This window comes from Lepus europaeus, chromosome 17, assembly GCF_033115175.1.
Source record: "Lepus europaeus isolate LE1 chromosome 17, mLepTim1.pri, whole genome shotgun sequence".
Classification (NCBI taxonomy): domain Eukaryota; kingdom Metazoa; phylum Chordata; class Mammalia; order Lagomorpha; family Leporidae; genus Lepus; species Lepus europaeus.
Window position 1 is genome coordinate 710,415 of NC_084843.1, and position 19,632 is coordinate 730,046.

The 19,632-nt window shown below is 68.8% G+C and overlaps 1 protein-coding gene across 1 annotated transcript; it reads right to left on the reverse strand.

The window, feature by feature from the left end:
• Positions 1–3,067: 3,067 nt before the first annotated feature.
• Positions 3,068–18,482, reverse strand: PWWP2B (PWWP domain containing 2B). The gene is made up of 3 exons (XM_062214234.1): positions 18,358–18,482; positions 12,517–14,148; positions 3,068–3,831 (listed from the first exon to the last, which is right to left on the reverse strand). The coding sequence occupies exons 1-2, from the start codon at positions 18,480–18,482 to the stop codon at positions 12,528–12,530; spliced, it is 1,746 nt and encodes a 581-aa protein (XP_062070218.1). The 3' UTR covers positions 3,068–3,831; positions 12,517–12,527.
• Positions 18,483–19,632: the final 1,150 nt, after the last annotated feature.

The window sequence follows — 19,632 nt, forward strand, 5'->3', positions numbered from 1 at the left end:
CCCACCCCGTGGCTCCCTGGAAGGCTGAAGGCTGGAGCCCCTCCCCCAGAGACCGCAGAGCAGACAGCTCCGGGAGGCCTAGCCCAGCTCTGTCCCACTGTGGGTGAACTCTTGCCAGGCAGGATCCACAGGAGGCTGGGCCTGGAGCAGGAGGGCCCCAGGGCCCGCTCCCTCCAGCCCCGCCCTGCCCTGGACTCAGCCCCCAACCTCCCCCAGCCTGTGGGCAGTGAGCAGAGCAGGAGCCCCTCTGCGCGGCCCCCCTTGTGACTGGATGGGGGTGGTGACTGATAGCAGGGTGTGCCCCAGAGCCCGCCCACGAGAAGTCAGAGCAAGGCACTGAGCCCGGGAGCTCGTGGGCAGGGCGTGAGGGTGCACACAGGGCTGGCCACTGCTGTCCAGGCTGCAGCGCTGCCGGCCGGCACGTGGGGGTGTACGGGCCCACCCGCTTCCTGGAGCCACTGTGCCGAGGCCACTTTGGGGGTGGGAGGGTGGGGGCCGGGGGCACCAGGGCACCAGGACCTGGGGCCCCACCTCCCTCTTCTGGGTGTGGTCTGAGCTGGGACACCAAACTGACAAGGAAAAGGCAGGAGTTTTCTGCCCCGGAAACAGAGGACGTGACCCGGGTGCACGGCCCCTCCACTTCCAGAACGGCCGGAGCGGGAGGCCTCGCCCAGCTCTGTCCCACTGTGCGTGAACACGCAGGATCCACAGGAGGCTGGGCCCGGAGCAGGAGCGCCCCAGGGCCCGGTCCCTGCAGCCCCGCCCTGCCCTGGACTCAGCCCCCAACCACTGCCTCAGCCTGAGCCAGGGCAGCGGCAGACCACGCGGGGGTGCCGTGGTGGGAAAGCGCTCTCGGCAGGGCAGGTGGCTCTGCGTCCTGAGGGGCGGGGGTCGGGCCCTGCCCCCAGCACATCCCTGAGGCCCCCGACAAGAAAGGGCTCCCTGGACCTGGGCCGGGCAGTGCTGTGCCCAGCAGGGTTTGCCGAGTCCTCTGGGCCTGGGGAAGCGGCCATGTGTGTCTCCCAGGTGGGTGAGCTTCTGAGCTCCTGTGGCCAGGGACCCATGAGAGCCCCCCAGAAGGACAGGGACTCCAGGGACCCTCACCCCCAGACACCTTCTCTGGGTTCCCATGGGGGGCCCAGGCTGACCTGCACCTCCTCCCAGTAGGCAGGGTTCAGCCACCTGCAGAGCCTCTGGGAGCCAGTGGGTGTGCACATGCAGCGTCCACTTGGTGCGGACACGCACCATTCAATGGGCACACACGGTGTCCAGTGTGCACGCAGTGTCCAGTGTGGACACTCAGCGTCCAGTGTGCACATGCAGGGTTCAGTGTGGACACTCAGCATCCAGTGTGGACACTCAGCGTCCAGTGTAGACACTCAGCATCCAGTGTGCACATGCAGCGTCCAGTGTGGACACTCAGCATCCAGTGTGGACACTCAGCATCCAGTGTGGACACGCAGCGTCCAGTGTGCACATGCAGGGTCCAGTGTGGACACTCAGTGTCCAGTCGGTGTAGACAGCATCCAGCAGAGCTGAGCTGGGGCTGGGATCAGATTCCTTTCACAGGATAAGGAGCAGGCCTGTGCCTGTGCCTGCTGCTGGCCTTGGGCCCTCGGGACCACGGGCCTGTGGGAGACCCTGGGAGCCAGCCCAGGGCGCATCTTCCCCAGCCCCAGCTCCCGAGGCCACCTCAGCTGGCTGGAAGCCCCCTCCTCCACCGGGTGGAGTCCCCAGGCCGTCCCTCCTGGATGTGGCTGCCCCTGCGTTCGCTGGTCACAGCCAAGAAAACCACTCCGGGCCCCAGGCCGCCCTTCCCGGGCTGCTTGGCGGGGTGGGGGTCTTGGCGAGGCTTTGCCCCTCCTTCCAGCCTCAGCAGGAGGAACCTGCCCCCAGCCCTTGATTAAACAAGCGAGCGCCCGAGCCAGGGTCTGCCTTGCCCCGTGCGTGCTTCCGCCCAGAGCAGCCCTCACGTCCGGCCTTGGGCTGGTCTGCTGCGCTGACCCACGGGAGCCTGCGGGGCCCAGGCTGGGTGGCCAACAGCGGAAGCACCGGGGCCGGGCACACTCAGGGCTCCTGAGGTGGGGAGGTTCCTGGGCGAGGCCACTGTGGCCCAGCCTGCAGCACCTCCGCCTTGGCCCCTTCTGCACACACACCAGCCGAAGCCCCTCACGGCCGGGCTCCAAGACGGACAGCGCCTGGGCTGCCACGGAAGGGGGACTGGGTGCCTGGTGGGCCTGGCCGCCCAGGCCTGGGAAGCCAGGGGACCAGGCGAGGGCAGGCACCTGCTCTCACTCCTGCCACGTCCCTCTCTCTGCTCCTTCCCCCTCACGCCTGAGGATCCCCAAGTGCTCCCAGGAGCCGTCCTGCTGCCCCAAGAAGTCACAACCACACCCGGCCCCCGGAGCCACAGGGCAGCAGGGAAACCCCCAGCCACGGCCTTCTGAGCCCAGCTTCTCTGTCCCTGCCGCCTGACCGCCAGCCCCCGCACGCACACGATCCTTGCCGAGGGGGCGGTGGCCCAGAACCCAGAATATTCCGGTAAAGTCAGGAACGAGCAAAGCCACGCCACCACCAGGGTTCACTGCCAGCGTTCTGTGGGAGACAGGAGGGCTCAGCGGTGGGAGGGAGGGGCCAGCACCCTCCACGGCAGAGGCCTGGCCCCTTCCCCGGAAACTAGCAGGGCGGCCCCTCTGCAGCTCTGCAACCTGAGCGACCCCCAGCACAGCAGCAATAGCAGGGTACCCGGCCCTGTGCCCTCCCACGTCACCCACGGGCCCCGGGTGGTGACAACAGGGTGCCCGGCCCTGTGCCCTCCCATGTCACCCATGGGCCCTGGGTAGTGACAGCAGGGTGCCCGGCCCTGTGCCCTCCCATGTCACCCATGGGCCCCGGGTGGTGACAACAGGGTGCCCGGCCCTGTGCCCTCCCACGTCACCCACGGGCCCTGGGTGGTGACAACAGGGTGCCTGGCCCTGTGCCCTCCCATGTCACCCATGGGCCCCGGGTGGTGACAACAGGGTGCCTGGCCCTGTGCCCTCCCATGTCACCCATGGGCCCCGGGTGGTGACAACAGGGTGCTTGGCCCTGTGCCCTCCCACGTCACCCACGGGCCCCAGGTGGTGACAACAGGGTGCCCGGCCCTGTCCCTCCCGCGTCACCCATGGGCCCTGGGTGGTGACAGCAGGGTGCCCGGCCCTGTCCCTCCCGCGTCACCCATGGGCCCCGGGTGGTGACAGGAGTGCCTGGCCCTGTCCCTCCCACGTCACCCACAGGCCCTGGCTCCGCCTTCATGCCACTGCCTTTTATTCTTCACATCGGAGCAAAGAGCCGAAGATTGATTTCCTTCTTCTCTTTTCTTCCTTCTTCTCTTTTCTTTTTGGTCTTTCAAGTGACAAAAGGGGGAAGATGGTGCTGTCAGAAAGCCCGCGTCACCCCCGCACGGTACTGGTCACCTGTAGCAGCGTCTCGGGGACAGGGTGGCCTTGAAGGCGGGGACCGGGGGCTGTGCTCTGCGATGGGTGTGGCGGGGAGGCGGGGAGGGCCCCCCAGGCGCAGCTGGGTCTCCTGCAGCCTGCGGGGTGGCCTGAGTGGAGCAGCTGTGACGGCCGTGCCCGGGGGGACGCTCCATGCTGGGCGAGCGGGGCGGAGCAGCTTCCCCGGGAGGACAGCAACAGCCTGAGTCAGAGGACAGCCGTGTGTGTGCCCTGGGCGTGGCCCTACCTGGGCCACACCCATCCTCCGGGCCTTGCGCCAGGCCAGGAGGGTATGGGGTCCTCGCACAGAAGCCAGGGCTCCAGGAGAGCTGCGGCACCCCTCATCCTCGGTGACCTGTGGACAGAAAGAGGCAGAGGTTACCGTGGGTCAACTGTGGTGCATCCAGCGCCGAGGACCACAGCATCCCGGCATCCTCTGAGCCGCTTCCCTCGGGGCTGGGGATGGGGGACCCCCTTAGCTGCGCCTTCCCTCGGGAAGAGGATCTCAGTGGCTGTCACAGCCAACACCCAGCAGTGTCCAGGACCTAGATGCGGTGCAGAGGACCTGGTGGGCGAGCCCTCGCGAGCCACTGCCACCCCTCTGGGCAGCTGAGCCTGGGCCCACCCTCTCCAGGGCACACAGCCCTGGCCCAGGAGGTAGAGTGGACCCTGAGAACGGAGGCGGGGGCAGCCAGTGAGGGCAGTCCCCAGGACGTGGCCAGAGCACACGGTGGGAGGTGACACTTCAGCCCTGTCCCCAGCCACTGTGTGGGGGCTCTGCCGGCACGGCCACGGCAGCAGCAGGGTCTGCGGGCACGGAGCGGGGGGCTTCGTGCCCAGGGCCGCTGTGAGCAGGCATCGAGGCTGCAAAGCCGCTCTGACCGCATAGAAAGTACGGCCCGGACCCGGCAGGGAACACAGGGCTGGGTGGGAGCTCAGGGACACTGCGGTCACCGCCACTGCCACGGAGGCCGGCTGAGGTGTGTGGGGAGGAAGCGCCCGCAGCAAGGACAGAGACACCGATCAAACCAGGTCACGAGGGGCTGGGCCGGGACACCTCAGCTGTCCCCAAGGACGGCCTCTTCCCCCTGCACCCACGGAACCCTGCACTTGCAGCTGCTGGCAGACACAGGGGCCGTCGGGTCCGGGTTGCCTGACGTCAGCCCAGCAGCCGCTCAGGGGCCTCCGGCAGATGGCGGGAGGAGCAGCCCCCTGCAGAGGACAGCCTGGCCCAGGCCTTCAACCCGAGGCCAGGCTGGTGACCGGACGGCCAGGCAGGGGGCAGGCACGGGTGGTGCTGCCTGTCGGGCTCCTCGGGGGCCCGGAGCAGACCCTGGGCAGGACAAGTGAGGAAGGTCAGTGCCACTTCCTGGAACGTCCACCGTCCTAGGTGCTGCTTGGTCCGAGAGCCCTGGCAGAGGTGGGCGGGGTGTCGGTGCCTGCTTGTCCACACAGGTCAGGTCTCCCGCCCAGAAAGGCCCACAGGCCACAGCTACAGCCGGGCACACTCAGGCTTAGGACCCTCACTTGGAGACCACCAGCCTTGGGTTTCTCAGAGCCAGGAGCTGGGACCGGGGACACAGGAAATCCTCCCGCCCAGCTCCCAGCCTGGAGCAGCCCCCGGCCCGACCCTGCACTGCCAGCAGAGGCAGCATGTGCTCGGCCGTCTCCCGAGGGACCCACACTGGGGACACGGGGGCCGAGGGGCCGGCCCTCACCCCACACAGCAGAGCAGACATCACGAGGGGACACAGAGGGGACCACTGACCCCGGAGCGTTGGAGGCCCAGGATGATGGGCGGGTCCCTCAGGACACCGCATCTGGGGCCTGCAGGGGCTGGGCCCACCCCCATTGCTCAGGAGCCCGCAGCTGGGTGGCCGCAGGGTTTCCTGGGACACAGCTCACTGTCTGCATAGAAAAAACTCCAATAGCAGAAAACCCTCAGCCTTGGTCTCAAATCCCAGGCTGAGAGCCTGCACCAGGGGCGCTGTCCCAGACGCTGTAGGCTCCTTCCCTCTGCAGGGCCAGGACGGGTGGACACATCGGTGCTGCCTGGGGCACTCCCTCCATGCCCCCAGGGCAGGCAAGGTTCGGACACACAGAGCTGGTAGTGCCTCAAGCTGTCCAGGTGCCCACAGAGCGCAGGGAGGGGCACGAGACTGGGGTGTCCAGCTCCACAGGTGCAAGAGCAGGGATGTCCAGTCCTGGGGGCCCAGGGAAAGCTGGAGACAAGGCCATGGCCATGCTGGACCCAGGGGAGCCGCTCTGTCAGAAGGGCCAAGCCCGGCCCAGCCTGAGAACAGGACCCCACGAGGCTGGTGGGAGCGAGGGTCCACCCAGTGTCGCCCTGGACAGTGCCTGGGCACCAGGGGAGGTGCCTGGAGTGGCCAGGATCCGCTGCTGATCTGCCTCAGCCCACACCTGACCCCACTGCCCACAGATGGCCGGGGCTGCGGATGCCTGGGTAGGTGAGGGCCGAGGCCTGGAGCACGCCCGGCTGCCCACGCACCCCACGCGCCCCACACACTGCTTTCTGTCCCTGTGCCGACCGACCTGGACTGAGCTCCCCTGGGTTGAGGGCGTGACCGGCGGTGCCCTCCCCGAGTGCACCTGATCTGTGGGGGCTGCAGGGACTCCTGGAGCAGAAGCCGCGGCTGGGACCTGCCTGTCCTCAGCCTGGGCCCCTCCGGCCCCTGCAGCTGGGGATGGGTGTGGGCGGGGCTGCGGCAGCCCGGCAGCAGGACCTGAGGCTCCCCTGGCCCCTCTGCAATGACACCCAGGGCCGTGACACCCCACAGACAGTAGGGCAGCCTGGACCCACACGGGGGAAGATGCACTGGGACGGGAGCCCAGGCCTGGCCCCCTGCCAGGGCCTGGGCCGGGGGCTTCCATCTACGGCCGCTCACGCCCAGCTCCCGAGACCCGTACATGTGCGTGCATGTCCAAATTTCCCTCATCTTACAGGGGCCCCACTTGGCAGCTCGGATCCGCCTGTAAGGACCTGGTTTTCCAGGCACTGTCGTGTCCACTGAAGTTCTCGGGGGACAGTTCAGGCCACGACTGCTCCCAAGATGGGACAAGGGCAGGTTGCACAGGCGGACTTGTGCCCAAGGCCCAGGACTGCATCACAAGCCAGCGCCTGACAGGTGACGGGTGCACGTGCGTGTGCCAACGTGTGGGCGTGCTTGTGTGCACAGGAGTGTCCCTGTGCCCTGTGAGCATCAGTGTGTGGTCAGGGCTCCACAGAACGGAGGACTTTGCTCCCTGGGTCCCCAAAGGTGTGCGAGGGTCGGAGGCAGCACTAAGCCCACCGTCCACTCTGACCTCCCACGTGGCTGGGCCTGTCTCTGGAACCAGAGCCGGGGCCCAGCACACAGCATCCACGCAGCCCCTCAGGGCCCACGCACCTACAATCCCCACGCAGGCAGACAGGGCCCCAGCAGACACCCTGCTCGGCCTGGCCCACCTGCCTCTGCTGGGGCAGACGGAGCAGACCTGGGGGTGGCAGGGAGCCTCTCTGCGCCCTGGTGCCTGCAGAGGGTCCCCTCCAACTGTCCGAGAGACCCTCGGGGCTGCCAGCAAGGCCTGGCCGCAGGCTCGGTGCCAGCCACACCGGGACCCGCCCTTTCCAGCCCAGCATTTGGGATCAAAGACACCCACCCTGCACGCGGACCTGGCCAAGGGGGACACCGGCCAAGCCCCTCGCCAGCCACTCACAGCCCGGCTTCAGAGGTATTGCTGGGCACCTGTCGGCCCCCACGTGCTGTGGGAAACGCCCCCTGCCCCAGCAACGGTGGCCTCCCAAGATGCCCTCTTACCCCAGTCCACAGCCTTGGGGCACTGTGGGGCCCTCCCCACCTAGCAGACCCGGGGACCCCGCTGGAGCAGGGTCAACCCTCAGACCTGCCCCTCCGCTGCACACCACTGTCCCCTGTGGGACCACACCTTCTCAGCAGAGAGCTGGCAGCTCACACCCTCCAGGGGCAGCTCTTCCTGGAAGACTGGAGCCGCTCAGAGCCCGTGGAGGGTGTCGGGTGCAGCCACAGCGTACAGTGGGGAGGGCCGAGCTGTCCCCGAGCTACCCGGCCCCTCAGCCAGACGTGGACCCAGGGAGGGAAGGGCAGGCAGCCCAGTGACAGTGTCTAGAGAATCAGAAAACACTACCGGATCCCCCAAAGCCGGGAATCTCTAAATGGGAAACAGGAGACAAAGGAACCCAGGCTCTGTGTGCAGAGAGAAGAGCTTGGCGGAGCCTGGGCCCACTCTGCAGGGAACCAGGAACCGGTCCTGAAGCTGCCACACTGTACCACATTGCAGTAGGGGAGTAGCAGCAGGTGTGTGTGACGTGCATGTGCTTAACCTCCACACCCTCAAAATCAGCAATTATGTTCACATCACTAAGACCCAAGACTTTGGCAAAAGAAAAAGTAACAAACAACTCGGAAACAGCAGCAAAGCCTGAGCCAGGAGCACCAGTAGGGCCCGGTGGGCAGCAGCTGCGCCCCGGGCAAGGCCCCCAGCGGCCATCGCAGGGCTCAGGCCGAGGGCCGGACGCGCTGGCAGCGGGCCGGGGTGGAGGGCGGCGTTTGTCTCGGGGCAGAGCCGCTTCCTTCGTGGCACGCGTTCCTCGTGCTCTCTGCAGACCCCAAGCGCGTGCATCTGCAAGGGGCACGCGCTCAGAGTGGCGCTCAGGGGAGCCCAGCAGACACCCCTACCCCAGCCTCTCGCCATCGGCCTGGGTCTGTGAGCGACGCTTCCTTCTGGAGGAACCCCAGCGAGGAGGTGAAGGAAGCCGGTCAGCAGGCCGGCCCCTACTGAGTCTGCCCCGGTGGTGGGCAGAACCCGGCGTAGAAGCTGGGGACCTCGACGGCTCAGCCTGGACCCCGGCCTGCCCGGCATCACCAGGACAGGGTGGCCGCCCGAAGGCCTACGGGGGAGCTGTGGACGGGGGTCCCACCTGAGGGCTCTGGGCCGGGGACTGGGGTAGCTGACCCGCGGGGTGGGAGACGGGGAACTCAGGACGACACAGGGGGTCGGCAAAGCGCGTCTTAGGGAGGGCCTGGAAGGCTAGGGACCGACTCTCCACGAAGGGCGGCCACAGACCTGCCCCCCTTGTCCTGCTTGGTGCCGAGCTGGGGCCTGCGCGAGTCAGGCGCAGAGCCCCAGGCCGTGGCTTCCACAGGACAAAACAAAGATGATGACGGCCTTCCTGGAAGCCAGACGCCGAGAGGCACGCACTCACTTGGAGCCGGAGACACAGAAGCGCCGGCTTGGGGCACGCGGCTCGGCAGTGCCAATCCGCAGGGATGTGATGGACACCCGGACACAGGTGAGCAGCCGGCGCCACAGGCACAGGAAGTGGGGAGGCGCCTGCTGGACGTGCCAGCGCCGGCGACGGTGAAGGTTTCCCGAGGAGTGGAGAGAAAGCCACCCCACGAGGCTGGCAGCTGGAGGGGCCCTGGTGCCTTTGAGATCCCCAGCTCAAACACAGCCCCCCCCCCCCCCCCAAAGCAGATCTTCCTGGAACAAGGGCTCCTCCTTCGCTCACAAACCCAAGGCCCAGGGCGGGTGCAGCTTCCCCTGCGGCTGACCCTGTGGCCCTGGCCCCAGCCTTGGGTCAGGCGGGGGGCCGGGCGTGGCCTCAGCATGGCCCCTGGGGAGTGGGAGGATGACTCAGTCCTAACCCCAGAACCTTCCATGGCGACGTCTGCCCAAACATGTCTGGGGTGACCCTCCACGACCAGTGAGCCCCAAAGGCTATCGCAGGGCTTCGGCAGGGGAAGGGCCACCAAGGACCAGGGGCGGCCACGGGGCCACACAGCAAGGGATGCCCCGACCACCAGAAGCCAGAGGGGCAGGCAGGATCCACCCAGAGCCCTGGTGGGAAGTATGGCCAGAGCACGGCCCTGCCAACACTCAGGTTCTGACCTTGACCCTGGAAACGAGGGAAGAACATCCTGTCTGACCCCGGATGGCTGTGTTTGCTACGGAGCAGCAGGAACCAGGCGAGGGGCTGCCGTGGGGATGCTGATGGCATCGGCAAGCAGAGGTCCAGAGCTGGGAGCTGCAGTGCCAGGGGCCGGCTGAATGCACCCCCCCCCCCAGGAAGGCCCCAACCAGTCAGCAGCCCAGCCACTCACCAAGGGAGGGAGGGAGGCAGCCAGGGCCCCCGACTCCACAGGAGGCAGGACCCTGCCCGCTCCTGCGGTTGGGGGCTGTGAAGTTCCCCATGGGCCTGAGGGCTGGGACTCCAGGGCCACTCCAGCTGTCCTCCAGGGAGGTTCTGCCACTTCAGCGTCCGTGGCAGCCAAGCCCGACACCCTGGCCACAGGGCTCTGCCCCAAGGGGGATTCAAGGCTCCAGGACATGGGCAGGCCCGCGGTGCCACTCTGGCTGACCCTAGGCAGCCCCTGGCCATTCTGATCAGCCCTCACCCCTTTCTGTGGTGCTGGGGGACAGGCAGGCAAGATGCTGTCTCCCCAGCGTCGGTCCTGTGGCCTCCCCTCCGGTCCCCGGGGCTGGCTGGCTGACCCCTCCAGCCCCACCCTCCTCTGCCCCCTGCCACCACCCGCCTCCTACCTCCCACACTGCCACTCCACTGGCTGCTGCAGAACAGCCACCCCTCCCCCACGGTCCTCATCCCAAATGCTCCACTCAGGCCTCCAGCACCAGGGGCTCTGAGACCTGGGCTCCCAACCCTGAGCTGCCTTCAGCCAAGTCCCAGCAGCCCCCACTGCCCAGGAGGCCTAGTGGGGCTGCCCAAGGCCCCTTCCAGTTCCTCGCTGGTGGGGCAGGGGTGGTTAATCTCCGCACAAGCAGGACCTGGAGGTCACCATGGTCCCTCTCCCTACCCCTGCAGCATGCCCTGCAGTACTGACCCACGGCCATGCTGCCTCCCCCAGGAAGCCCTCCTGGGTCCCGGGCCTTGTCAGGGTCACCCCTTCCTTCTCAGCCCTGTGATAAGTCACTGCCTGGAACTGTGAGTCACTGTAGTCGGCCCCTACCTCTGCCCCACCTCCGGCCCCACCCAGCAGAGCGTCTGGCCTGAGTGGGTGGAGGGAGGGGCCAGGACAGCAGAAGCCAGGACTTGGGGCTCCAACCAACCCTCCAGGGACAGTTGCTGTTCCGTTTCAGGCACAGCTGGCCAGGGTGCTGTGTGGGGGGCAGGGCCCCGCGTTGTGGGGAACCCTGGTCCACACCTGGGACATAGCCTGGCCACTCTGCTGCTGCCGGCCCTGGCCTTCCAACCAACCATGGCCAGCCACGTGCAGAAAGCACCTAGCAAAGGGACCTCCAGGAGCCCGGCCTCACAGCCCACGGCACCCATGCCCTGCCACGTGCCCCCTGCAGGGGCCCTGGCAAATAGCCCTGCTGGGAGCCAGGGGTGAGGGTCACTCACAAGCCCCTAGGGTTTCCCATGTGTGTGGCTCACAAACAAAGCAGGTGGCACTGGCACGGCCATGACAGTGGAGGACACTGGGGCCACGGCAGCTGTGAGCCATGGTCAGGACCCACAGGGGAAGCACGCTGTCCACAGGGGTGGACACTGCATCACTGGCAGCTCACTGGTGCCTCTGGCCGCCGTGCCCAGCTTGTCACCTGCTGGTCAGCGGGATGTCCACGTGGAGCTACCTCTCAGCTGTGGCCACATCACCTGGCAAGACCCTCCAGCAAGGGCCCTGGAGAGCGAGATACCATGCCTGTTGGCGCCCCTGAGGGCAGGGACACCTGGCTGACCAGAGCCGAGGGCAGCACAGGCACAGCCGCCACACAGCCACACTGCAGCTGCAGGGCTGGCCTGGGCCGGGCAGGGCAGCCGGACCCTGCGGACAACTGCTGGGCCCCATGCCGGCCCCCTCCTCCCAGGAGCAGCCCATGTGCCAGCGGTTACGCCCTGCTCTGGGCAGCACTGCCCACCCAGCTTCTGCCGGCCCCCAGGTTCTCCTGCGAAGAGCAGGCCTTGCGACCACCCCCAATAGCAAAGCCGACCCCTCCAGGGAGCTGGACCCACACAGCACCAGGACCCCTCTCCCTGACCACAGCTGGCAGATCAACCTCTTACATCCTTAGGAAACAAAACCTGAAAGCAAACCGTGCAGCTACCATGCGGGGGCCTGCCGCCGGAAGGCTCCGGCACCCACACTTCGGGCTGTGCCTGTGTCAGGCTCGGCCCCACGGGCAAGCAGCAGCCTGTTGGGTGGCACAGCCCCCTGCACGGGCAAACCCGTCTGGTGAGATTTTTCCTCTGCTTCCGGATAAACACAGCCAGCCCAGAACATGCAAGGATGCTTGCTCCCAGAGTGGGGCTGTCGAGCCTCCAGGGTCCAAGCGTCCACCTGGGCACACCCCATGGCTCACAGCCCTAGAGACCCAGTGACCGGAAATCCAAGGTCACTGCACAAGGCCAGAGCCTGGGGCCTCTCTAAACCCCTCCCCGCTGGGCAGCCTGGGGCGGGAGAGGCCAGGCCAGGGCAGGAGACTCTCTGAACCCCTCCCCCTTGGAGTCTGCTGCCTGCCCCACGTAGGGTCCAAACGCTGGTAACCCCTCCCCCCATGGTGATGGAAATGACTGGTTCTGTGGCAAACAGTTTGCCCCTGGTCTTGGAACGGTCAGAGCCTTGGTGCCCAGCTCGGGGCAGCCCCTCATCACCACTTCCTCTCCCCTGGGACCCCCAATGCATGTGGCTCAGCAACGACCCCTCCCCAGCCAAGTGTCAGCTGGAGCTGCTGAGCCCAAAGGCACGTGACCAGGAAACCCTGATGCCAGGCCACAAGGTCACTGAAGGTCACCATGACCAAGGCAGAGGCCCAGCTGGGGGTGGACAGCAGCAGAAGACAGAGCCCACCCCCCAGCTCCCTCCCCGGGTGGCCAAACTGTCCCCTGCCCCCCAAGGGAGGCTCTCGCCCCAGCTCCTCACAACCAGGAATGCTGAAGGCAGAGCCTGTGAGGCTATCAGGCAGCACAGCCGAGTCCCTGTGGCCCCTGCAGGCAGGGGCGCCGAGCATGGGGCCCAGGGCACAGCCGCAGGCCCACACTCACCTGGCGCCGAGCTACGTCTCAAACTGCGTCAGGAGCTCCCGGATCTCGGGGGCCACGTGCTGTGCGGCGTTCGCGGCCTCGGTGATGGCCTTCCGATACATCCCCTTCTTCTTCCGGTTAAAGCGCAGTTTGAAAAACTCCGAGAAGGGGGCCAGCTTGGAGATGGACAGGAATGACGTCGTCGGGGAGCCAAACCACGAGACTTTGGCTTCTCGCCAGAAGGGCTCCCCATCCTCCTTCCGGCCCAGGCTGAGGTCGAGCACGCGCGCCGGCCACCAGGGAAAACCATGGATCTTGCCCCACACGATGTCCCCCACAGCCACCGTCCTCCCATCCTCGGTGACGCACTTGGACACGCTCTGCGTGTGCAGCCTGACCGTCAGCGGCGGCACCGTCTGGCCCGCGGCTCTGGAAGAGGAAGGCAGGGGGGCCCCATCGCCCGACGACAGGTCTCCCGTGTCTGCCGAAGTCACCTCCGAGCTGGACGACTTGGACTCGTCCAGGCTGTCGCTGCTACAGATGGACTCGCTGGCGCAGTCCATGGTGCCCGGAGCGCAGCTGACCAGGAAGGCCAGGCCCCCTCGGCCCTGCTGGCCCCGGGGGCAGCCCTGGCAGTCTTCGTCCTCGCCCGAGCTTCCCGAAGACAGGCCCCCCAGCCCGTGGGCAGAGCCATCCGCAGAGAGCGTGGGCGAGCCGGCGCGGGGGCCTCGCTGCTGGCTGTCCAGTGCCCCCACCAGCTCCGCCCGGTACAGGGGCCCGCGCTCGCCAGCTCCCCGGCGGGGCCGCAGGCGGATCTTGGGGGGTGGCAGGTCCGGGCCGGGTGGCCCTGGCCGCGTCAGCTTCAGTTTGGGCAGCTTGTCCTCGCCAGCACCGGGCTCAGTGTCCTGGGGGAGCTCAGTGTCAGGGCTGCTGTCCTGCGAGACCCACGGCGGGCAGAAGGGCTCCAGGGAGCCGTGCACCCGGGAGGGGATCTTGACCACTTCGCCCTTGCCCTGGGGTGTGCTGTAGGAGATCCTGATGACAGGGCTGCGTGGCACCTGCCCCCCTGGGGGCCTGGTCTCCTCCAGCCGCTCCCGCTTGCTCCTCCGCGGAGTGGCTGGGGCGCTGGGCTCACTGTCCCCTGGCCCCTCAGGCCTGCGCTGCTCCTGGTCGGGGCCGCTGCCCAGCCTCCGGCGGGCCCTGGGGGGTGCTGGGGGGCCGGGGCTGGCCTGCTGGGGGCTCAAGGTGCTCTTGCACTTCTCACAGAGGACTTGGCGCGGCCGCAGCCGGATCGTGCTGATGGTGAGCCGACCAGGGTCTCGGTTGCGTGAGAGCCGCCGCCGAGTCCTCTTGATGCTGCGGGGAGGCGGCTGCGGCACCCACTGCTGGTAGGAGCTGCGCAGCCACAGCGGGTGGGGGAAGGGGGCCCCCTCGAAGTAGGGCGGGTATGGGGGCAGGCTCCCAGCGGGCAGCGGCGGCATGAGGGGCGGAGGCGGCTCAGGGCCAGCACTCTTGGGAGGAGGCGGGGAGCCCGCCCCCGGCGTCGCTGCCTGGCTGTGTCCCTCCTCTGGGGCCTGGTCAGGGCAGTGGCTGGCAGGGGGCTCATCGGCGGGAGGTGGTGGAGCCCACGGGGGCAGCCCGAAGAGGCCAGACCTGGAGGGAGAGACAGAAAGTGGCAGTGAGGACAGGGAGATGGCCCAGCCACCTCCCCCCTAACTCTGTCCAGGGAGGCACCTCTGGACCTTAAGCAGGTGGACACCCTGTGTGGAGACACACACTCAACAGTCATAGGACGGAGTCTCGGGGCCACCGGGTGGGCTTCTAGCTGGACCTGACGGCAGGACCTGTGGCCTGAGCCCCAGGCCCCTGCTCACCCGTTCCCTCCCCTCCTCTCTGAGGGCAGCACCCAGAGGGGTTGGGGAAGATCCCCAGGGGGGTTCCAGGTAAGCATCCCAATGCCCCAAGGGTGCCCCCAGAGGGTCCAGGGTCCCAGGTGTCTGTGTCTGGGGTAGGGGCTGCACGGGGCCAGGCCTGGAGAGGACAGAGGAGGCCGTCCTGCCAATCCACTCCAGGCCGGGACTCCTGGAGGCCCAGGGTCCCGTGGGAGGCCCTTGCTGCTCAGTTGCCTCCTTGAGGCAGGGGTGGGTGGTGGGGATGGGGGCATCTCCAGCCTCAGGGAAGACCCCACAGGACGGAGGGAAGTGACCAGAGTCTGGCTAGCCTCTGGGCTGCCGCTGGACCGACCCCACTCAGGGTGAGGACGTAGCAGAGCAGGTCAACCTTGGAAGCAGCCTGGGCCTTGTATGAGCTGGCCGGGCTACCAGCCGCCCACCAGCCACAGAGCCCAGGGACCGGAACCGCCAGTGTTCTGGCACAGCCACACTTCCTTCCTCCTCGGCCACACCCACCACTCGCCTGGTGGGTAAACATGGGACCAGGTCACCCCCAGGCAGGGACCCAGTCTGGGTGCTGCCAGGACCAACAGCAGTGGCCAGGCTGCTGGGACTGTGCTGTTAGCTACGGCTCACACAGACCATGGCCACACACCTCACTCAGAGAGGCAGGCTAAGCAGGACCCCAAGTCCCGAGGGTGCTGGTGAGGCGGGTGTGCTGCTTCCGGGAGTGGAGGTGGCAGCCCCCTGCTGCTGCCCAGGGCCCTGGGTCCCATGTGCGGCCCTTCAAAAACATGGAACACACCTCTGCCACCCACGGCTACCCTCGAGGCCTGCCCCTTAGCGACGCCTGTCCCCAGAGGCCTGGCAGAGCCCCAAGGTGACGCCGTCAGCCTGGAGCCAGGGTGAGTCAGCCAGGGTACACCCTGCACCCAGACACTCATAGGGGCTCAGCCTAGGGGTTGCCAGGGCCTAGGACAAAGGACCTTTGCTGTGGGGAGACACAGGCAGGAACGTGCTGCCCAGGAGGCTCGGCAGGGGCCAGGCACAGAAGCATCGCACCCACAGGAGGTCCTGAGGACACAGTGGCCACGCCCCAACTCACCCGTCGCCAGGGTCTCACCTTGGGGCCCTGGCCTGGCCGCCCACCCTGAGCAGCCCAGGCCCAAGGCTGGCCCACGGCCAGGAGGAGCCAGCCCTGTCTCCTCAGACACAACCCCCAGGGCTTCCCTTCCTCCCTCACCCTGTGCTGCCCCCCCCCCCCCCCGGGAAGGAGGTGAGGAAGCATGACTCCACGGGCTCTGAGCTGCTGGGAGCCGGCTGCCCACCCGGGGCTGGTGTAGGCAAAGGCACCGTCCTTCCCGCAGCCCTGCAGACAGCTGGCCACCCGGGGCAGGTGCCGCACAGGAGGCATCCCGGGAGCGCCTGTGCTCTGGAGCCTGGGCCCAGGCCAGGGGGGAGCAGCAGCCTGGACCTGGCAGCCCCTCCTCCAGGGCACCAGGGCACGCGACAGCAGCTGCCCCACTCCTATGGGCACTGACCCCGGGCCTCCCCAGCATCCTGGACCCAGAGATGGTCAGCCGGTGCCTCCCTGAGCCTTCAGCGTCCCCCCAACAGCATGGGGCTGGCCTCACGCTGTGCCCCCTCCCCGGGCACCGAGTCCTTGGAGAAGCTCTCAAGCCCACCAGTGCAGCCAGGGCCCTGTGCACCGGCCTGCGCCTCCGTGGGCCCCTCAGTCCCTCCAGGTCACTACTGCTGCCTCTGGACCAGGTGCTCGTCCTCGGTCAGCGAGCTGGGGTCTGGGTTAGGGAGGACGGCACGCTGACCCTTCCAGCAGGTGGGTCCCGGGTCTGTGTGGCAAAGGTACCCCAGGCCATTTGCAGCTGGGAAGTCTCAAAAGCACAAGTGTAGAGGCTGAGACTAGAGGCCTTGATCCAGCCCCCAGCATGCCCCTGTACAGGGCTACCCAGCCCGGGTCCTCCATCAGAGGTGCACCCCGAGTCACTCCCAAATGTGGCCCACTCCCACGTTATTGTTTTGGGGCGTGGCCAGGCCTGCCACAAGGAGCCACAGCAGCAGGGGTGGGCCCCACGCTCCTGAGGGTCACACTCTGGGCTCCAGGGCCCCGGGCAGTGTGCAGGGCTGCAGGGGCACAGCCCAACATCCCAGGACCCTTCTGGCTTGGGTCATCACCACCCCTGGACCTCCACTCACTCACAGAGACCGGGCGCCCTGGGGTTCCTCTGGCCTCGTGAACAGGGAGGAGGTGCAGGGCGCTCGCCATTCCTGACATCGGCCCGGCACTGACAGCCGGGCCCCTCGTGCAGCCCCCGACCTGAGCTGGCCTGCACAGGCCTGAGCCATCACTTCCACCCCAGCAGCAGGAACAGTGCACTGCCCGTTAACAGCAGGGGGGAGCTGGGCCACCAGGGAGAGTCAGGGGGGCAGGTGCCGACAGCTGCCAGCACTGCCCGCAGACGCACTCAGGGGCTGTGGCCGGGTCGCACGCAGCACAACAGCACCCGCAGCACGGGCAGGTGTCAAGCACCAAGGAGAAAGGTGGCACCCAGGGAGGGCGGTGCCCCTGGCCCCTGTGACAGCCTGGCCAGTGCCTGAGCTCCCACCGCACCCTGCCCAGCAGCAGAGCTGTAGACTTCAGCGCCGTGACTGCTGACACAGTGGCTGAGACCTGCAGATGGACCCAGGGAGCCAAGCGCAGGGAAGACTCGCGCAGCCCGAGCAGGGCAGCGTCTGCACCACACCTGGCAGAGCAGGGGTGGGGGGCAGGCGTAGTTCAGGGTCCCTGAAGGGCCCAGGGTCAGCCTGAGGCTGCAGAGCAGAGCTGTGCCCCTCAGGGCCGGCTCCTGGTTCCCTGGCGGCCCTAGTTATGGCGGAACGTGGCCATGGCCGAAGGATGCCCACGGCCTGCACCTGCCAGGGAGCCTGGCAGGCCTGCTCCTAGCCGGCACGGAGGGGAGGGGTGTGGCCTTGCACACCTGGCTGGCACCCACTGAAGGCCTCTGCAGACTCCCGGGCACCTCGGGCCACAGGCAGGGGATGCCCGCCGCTGCCAGTGCCTGCAGTCAGGGAGCCCGGGAGAGACTTCTCCAGGGAGACCCCGGCCCAACCAGAGGAAGGAGGGGTCCCAGGAGGTGCCCCTGAGTGTCCCCAGCCGCCGGGCACTGCCCGCAGCAGCCAGCACGGAGCAGGGCAAGTCATCGGGGAGGCCATATGTTACATCACATGACCGTGCATAAATGGCTTCTGGCAGCGAGAAGCGCCGAGCAGAGAGTGTCACAGGGTGACTGCGGAGGACGCGCCCCCTACTTGCTGGGGCGCCAGGGGGGAAGTTGGGCCTCGGAGCCAGCGCTCTCCTCCTGCGCGCTCCTTAACCAAGGCCCGCAGGAGCGCTGAGCGCCAGCTCAGGGCCCGAGGGGCGACGCCGGCTGCCTGCCACGGGGGTCCCCGCGGGTGCGCAGGGGCGGCCCGCAGCCCGGGATCCCCCGGGTCAGGCTCCCGCAACTCGGGTCCTCCCGCCCCTCCGCGGGGCTCCCGGCGAACGGAGCTAGCATACCCGACCCTCGAGCCCGGGGGCTGCGGCCCCAGGCGGGCGACCCCGCGCGCGACTGCGTGGCAGGGCAAGGCCGCCGCGCACCTGCCCGCGGGGGTCTTGCCGGCGGGCGGGCTCCGCCGCGCGTCCGAACAAAGAGCAGCGCGTCCAGGGTGCGGACGCGCGGAGTTGGGGTCCCGGCCCCGCGCCCCGCGCCCCCGCCGGGCCGGCGCCGCTCTCCCGCCCCGAAAAGTCGCGGCGACTTCGGGAGCCACTTGGGCCGCGCGCCCCGAGCCCCAGTCCGGCGGAAACCGAAAGCGGGCGCCGGGCGGCGCCGCCCCGCCCCGCCCCGCGCCGGTCCCGGGCACCGGCGGGCGGGGCGCCCCGGGGGCGCGGGGTCCCGGCCCGCGCCGCGCTCACTTTTTCGTGCAGTCCAGCAGGACCCCGGCGAAGCTGCGCTCGCCGCAGCTCACGGTGACGAGTAGCGCGCCGTTGACGACCTGCTCCACGCGCACGGGCAGCCGGCAGCCGGCCCGCGGCTCCATGTCCCGGCCCCGCCGCGGCCGGCGCGTGACGCCGCCCGCCGTGACGTCACGGAGCTCGCGGCCGGCGGCCGGGGGCGCGCGGACCCTGTCCCGCCGGGCGGCCGGGCACCCTGCTCGGCCCGCGCCCCGCGCAGGCTCGGCGGCCGCGGGCTCTGCGGGAGGAAGTCCCCGGGCGCGCGCAGGAAGCGACCAGGCGGGCGCGCGGGACGCGGCGCCGGGCTCCCCGCAGCGGCCCCGTCCCGCCCCGCCGCGTGGGGGCGCAGGGCAGCCTTTTGGGCCGGCGCCTGCAGGCGGCCTGGGGGAACGCGCCCTGGGGGAGGCACCGGGGGCGCGGGGGTGGCGGAGTCCGCAGGCCCTGGCCACGACCCCTCGACTTTTGGTGAAGGAACCGTCTCCCGCGGGCGGACGCGGACGCCGGGCCGGGGATCCCCGTCTTTTCCCCGCCCCGCGCGGACGCCCGGGGCGCTCCTGGCCGCTCGGCGCCGCCGCCCCCAGCCCCCGCCCTGGCGCCGCCAGGACAGTCGGGGCCGCCGCGGCGCCGCTCGTCCTCGCCCTCGGGCGGCCGCGCGGGGAGAGGCCACGCCGGGCCGGGCGGAGCCTGGAGCGCCTGCAGTCCCGGGTCGCCCTGAGGGTCCGAGGCCGAGACCCCAGCAGACGCCGGCCCGCGCTCCGCCGGGACTCGGGGGTGCCGACGTCCGCCTGGTCCAGGGTCGGCGGGGCGGACTTTGGGGCAGCTGAGCGGACGCTGCTGCCCACCGGATCAGCGCGGGGACCGGCGGGCACCCCTCCCTGGGCGCTGGGGACGGCCGCGAAGCTCTCAGGGCCCTCGGGTTTCCTCCGCTGCGGGGCGGGGGTCGATGCGCAGGGGCTGCGGGGCAGCGCGGGGCCCAGGCGGGCAGAGCTGAGCGGGGACACCAAGGCGATGTGTGGGGGCACCCCTCCCCGCAGGAGCTCTCCAGGGTGGGGGAGCGAGGGGCACAGCTGCCGAGTGCTGGGCTCCCGGGCACAGCGGATGCGCCTTTGCTGGCTGCGCACGGGAAGGAAGCAGCACGCGGCCCGTGGTCCTGTGGTGCCCGTGTCCTAAGGGAAGTTGGAAGCCGTGACCACCGCCGAGAGCCAGCAGGCCGCGGCCAGATGGAAGCCGTGCCAT

Coding starts and splice junctions, on each gene's coding strand:
- PWWP2B (XM_062214234.1), bottom strand. CDS start 18,482: ATGGAGCCGCGGGCCGGCTGCCGGCTGCCCGTGCGCGTGGAGCAGGTC. Junction 14,149..18,357: donor CTGCTGGACTGCACGAAAAA/GTGAGCGCGGCG, acceptor CTCTCCCTCCAG/GTCTGGCCTCTTCGGGCTGC.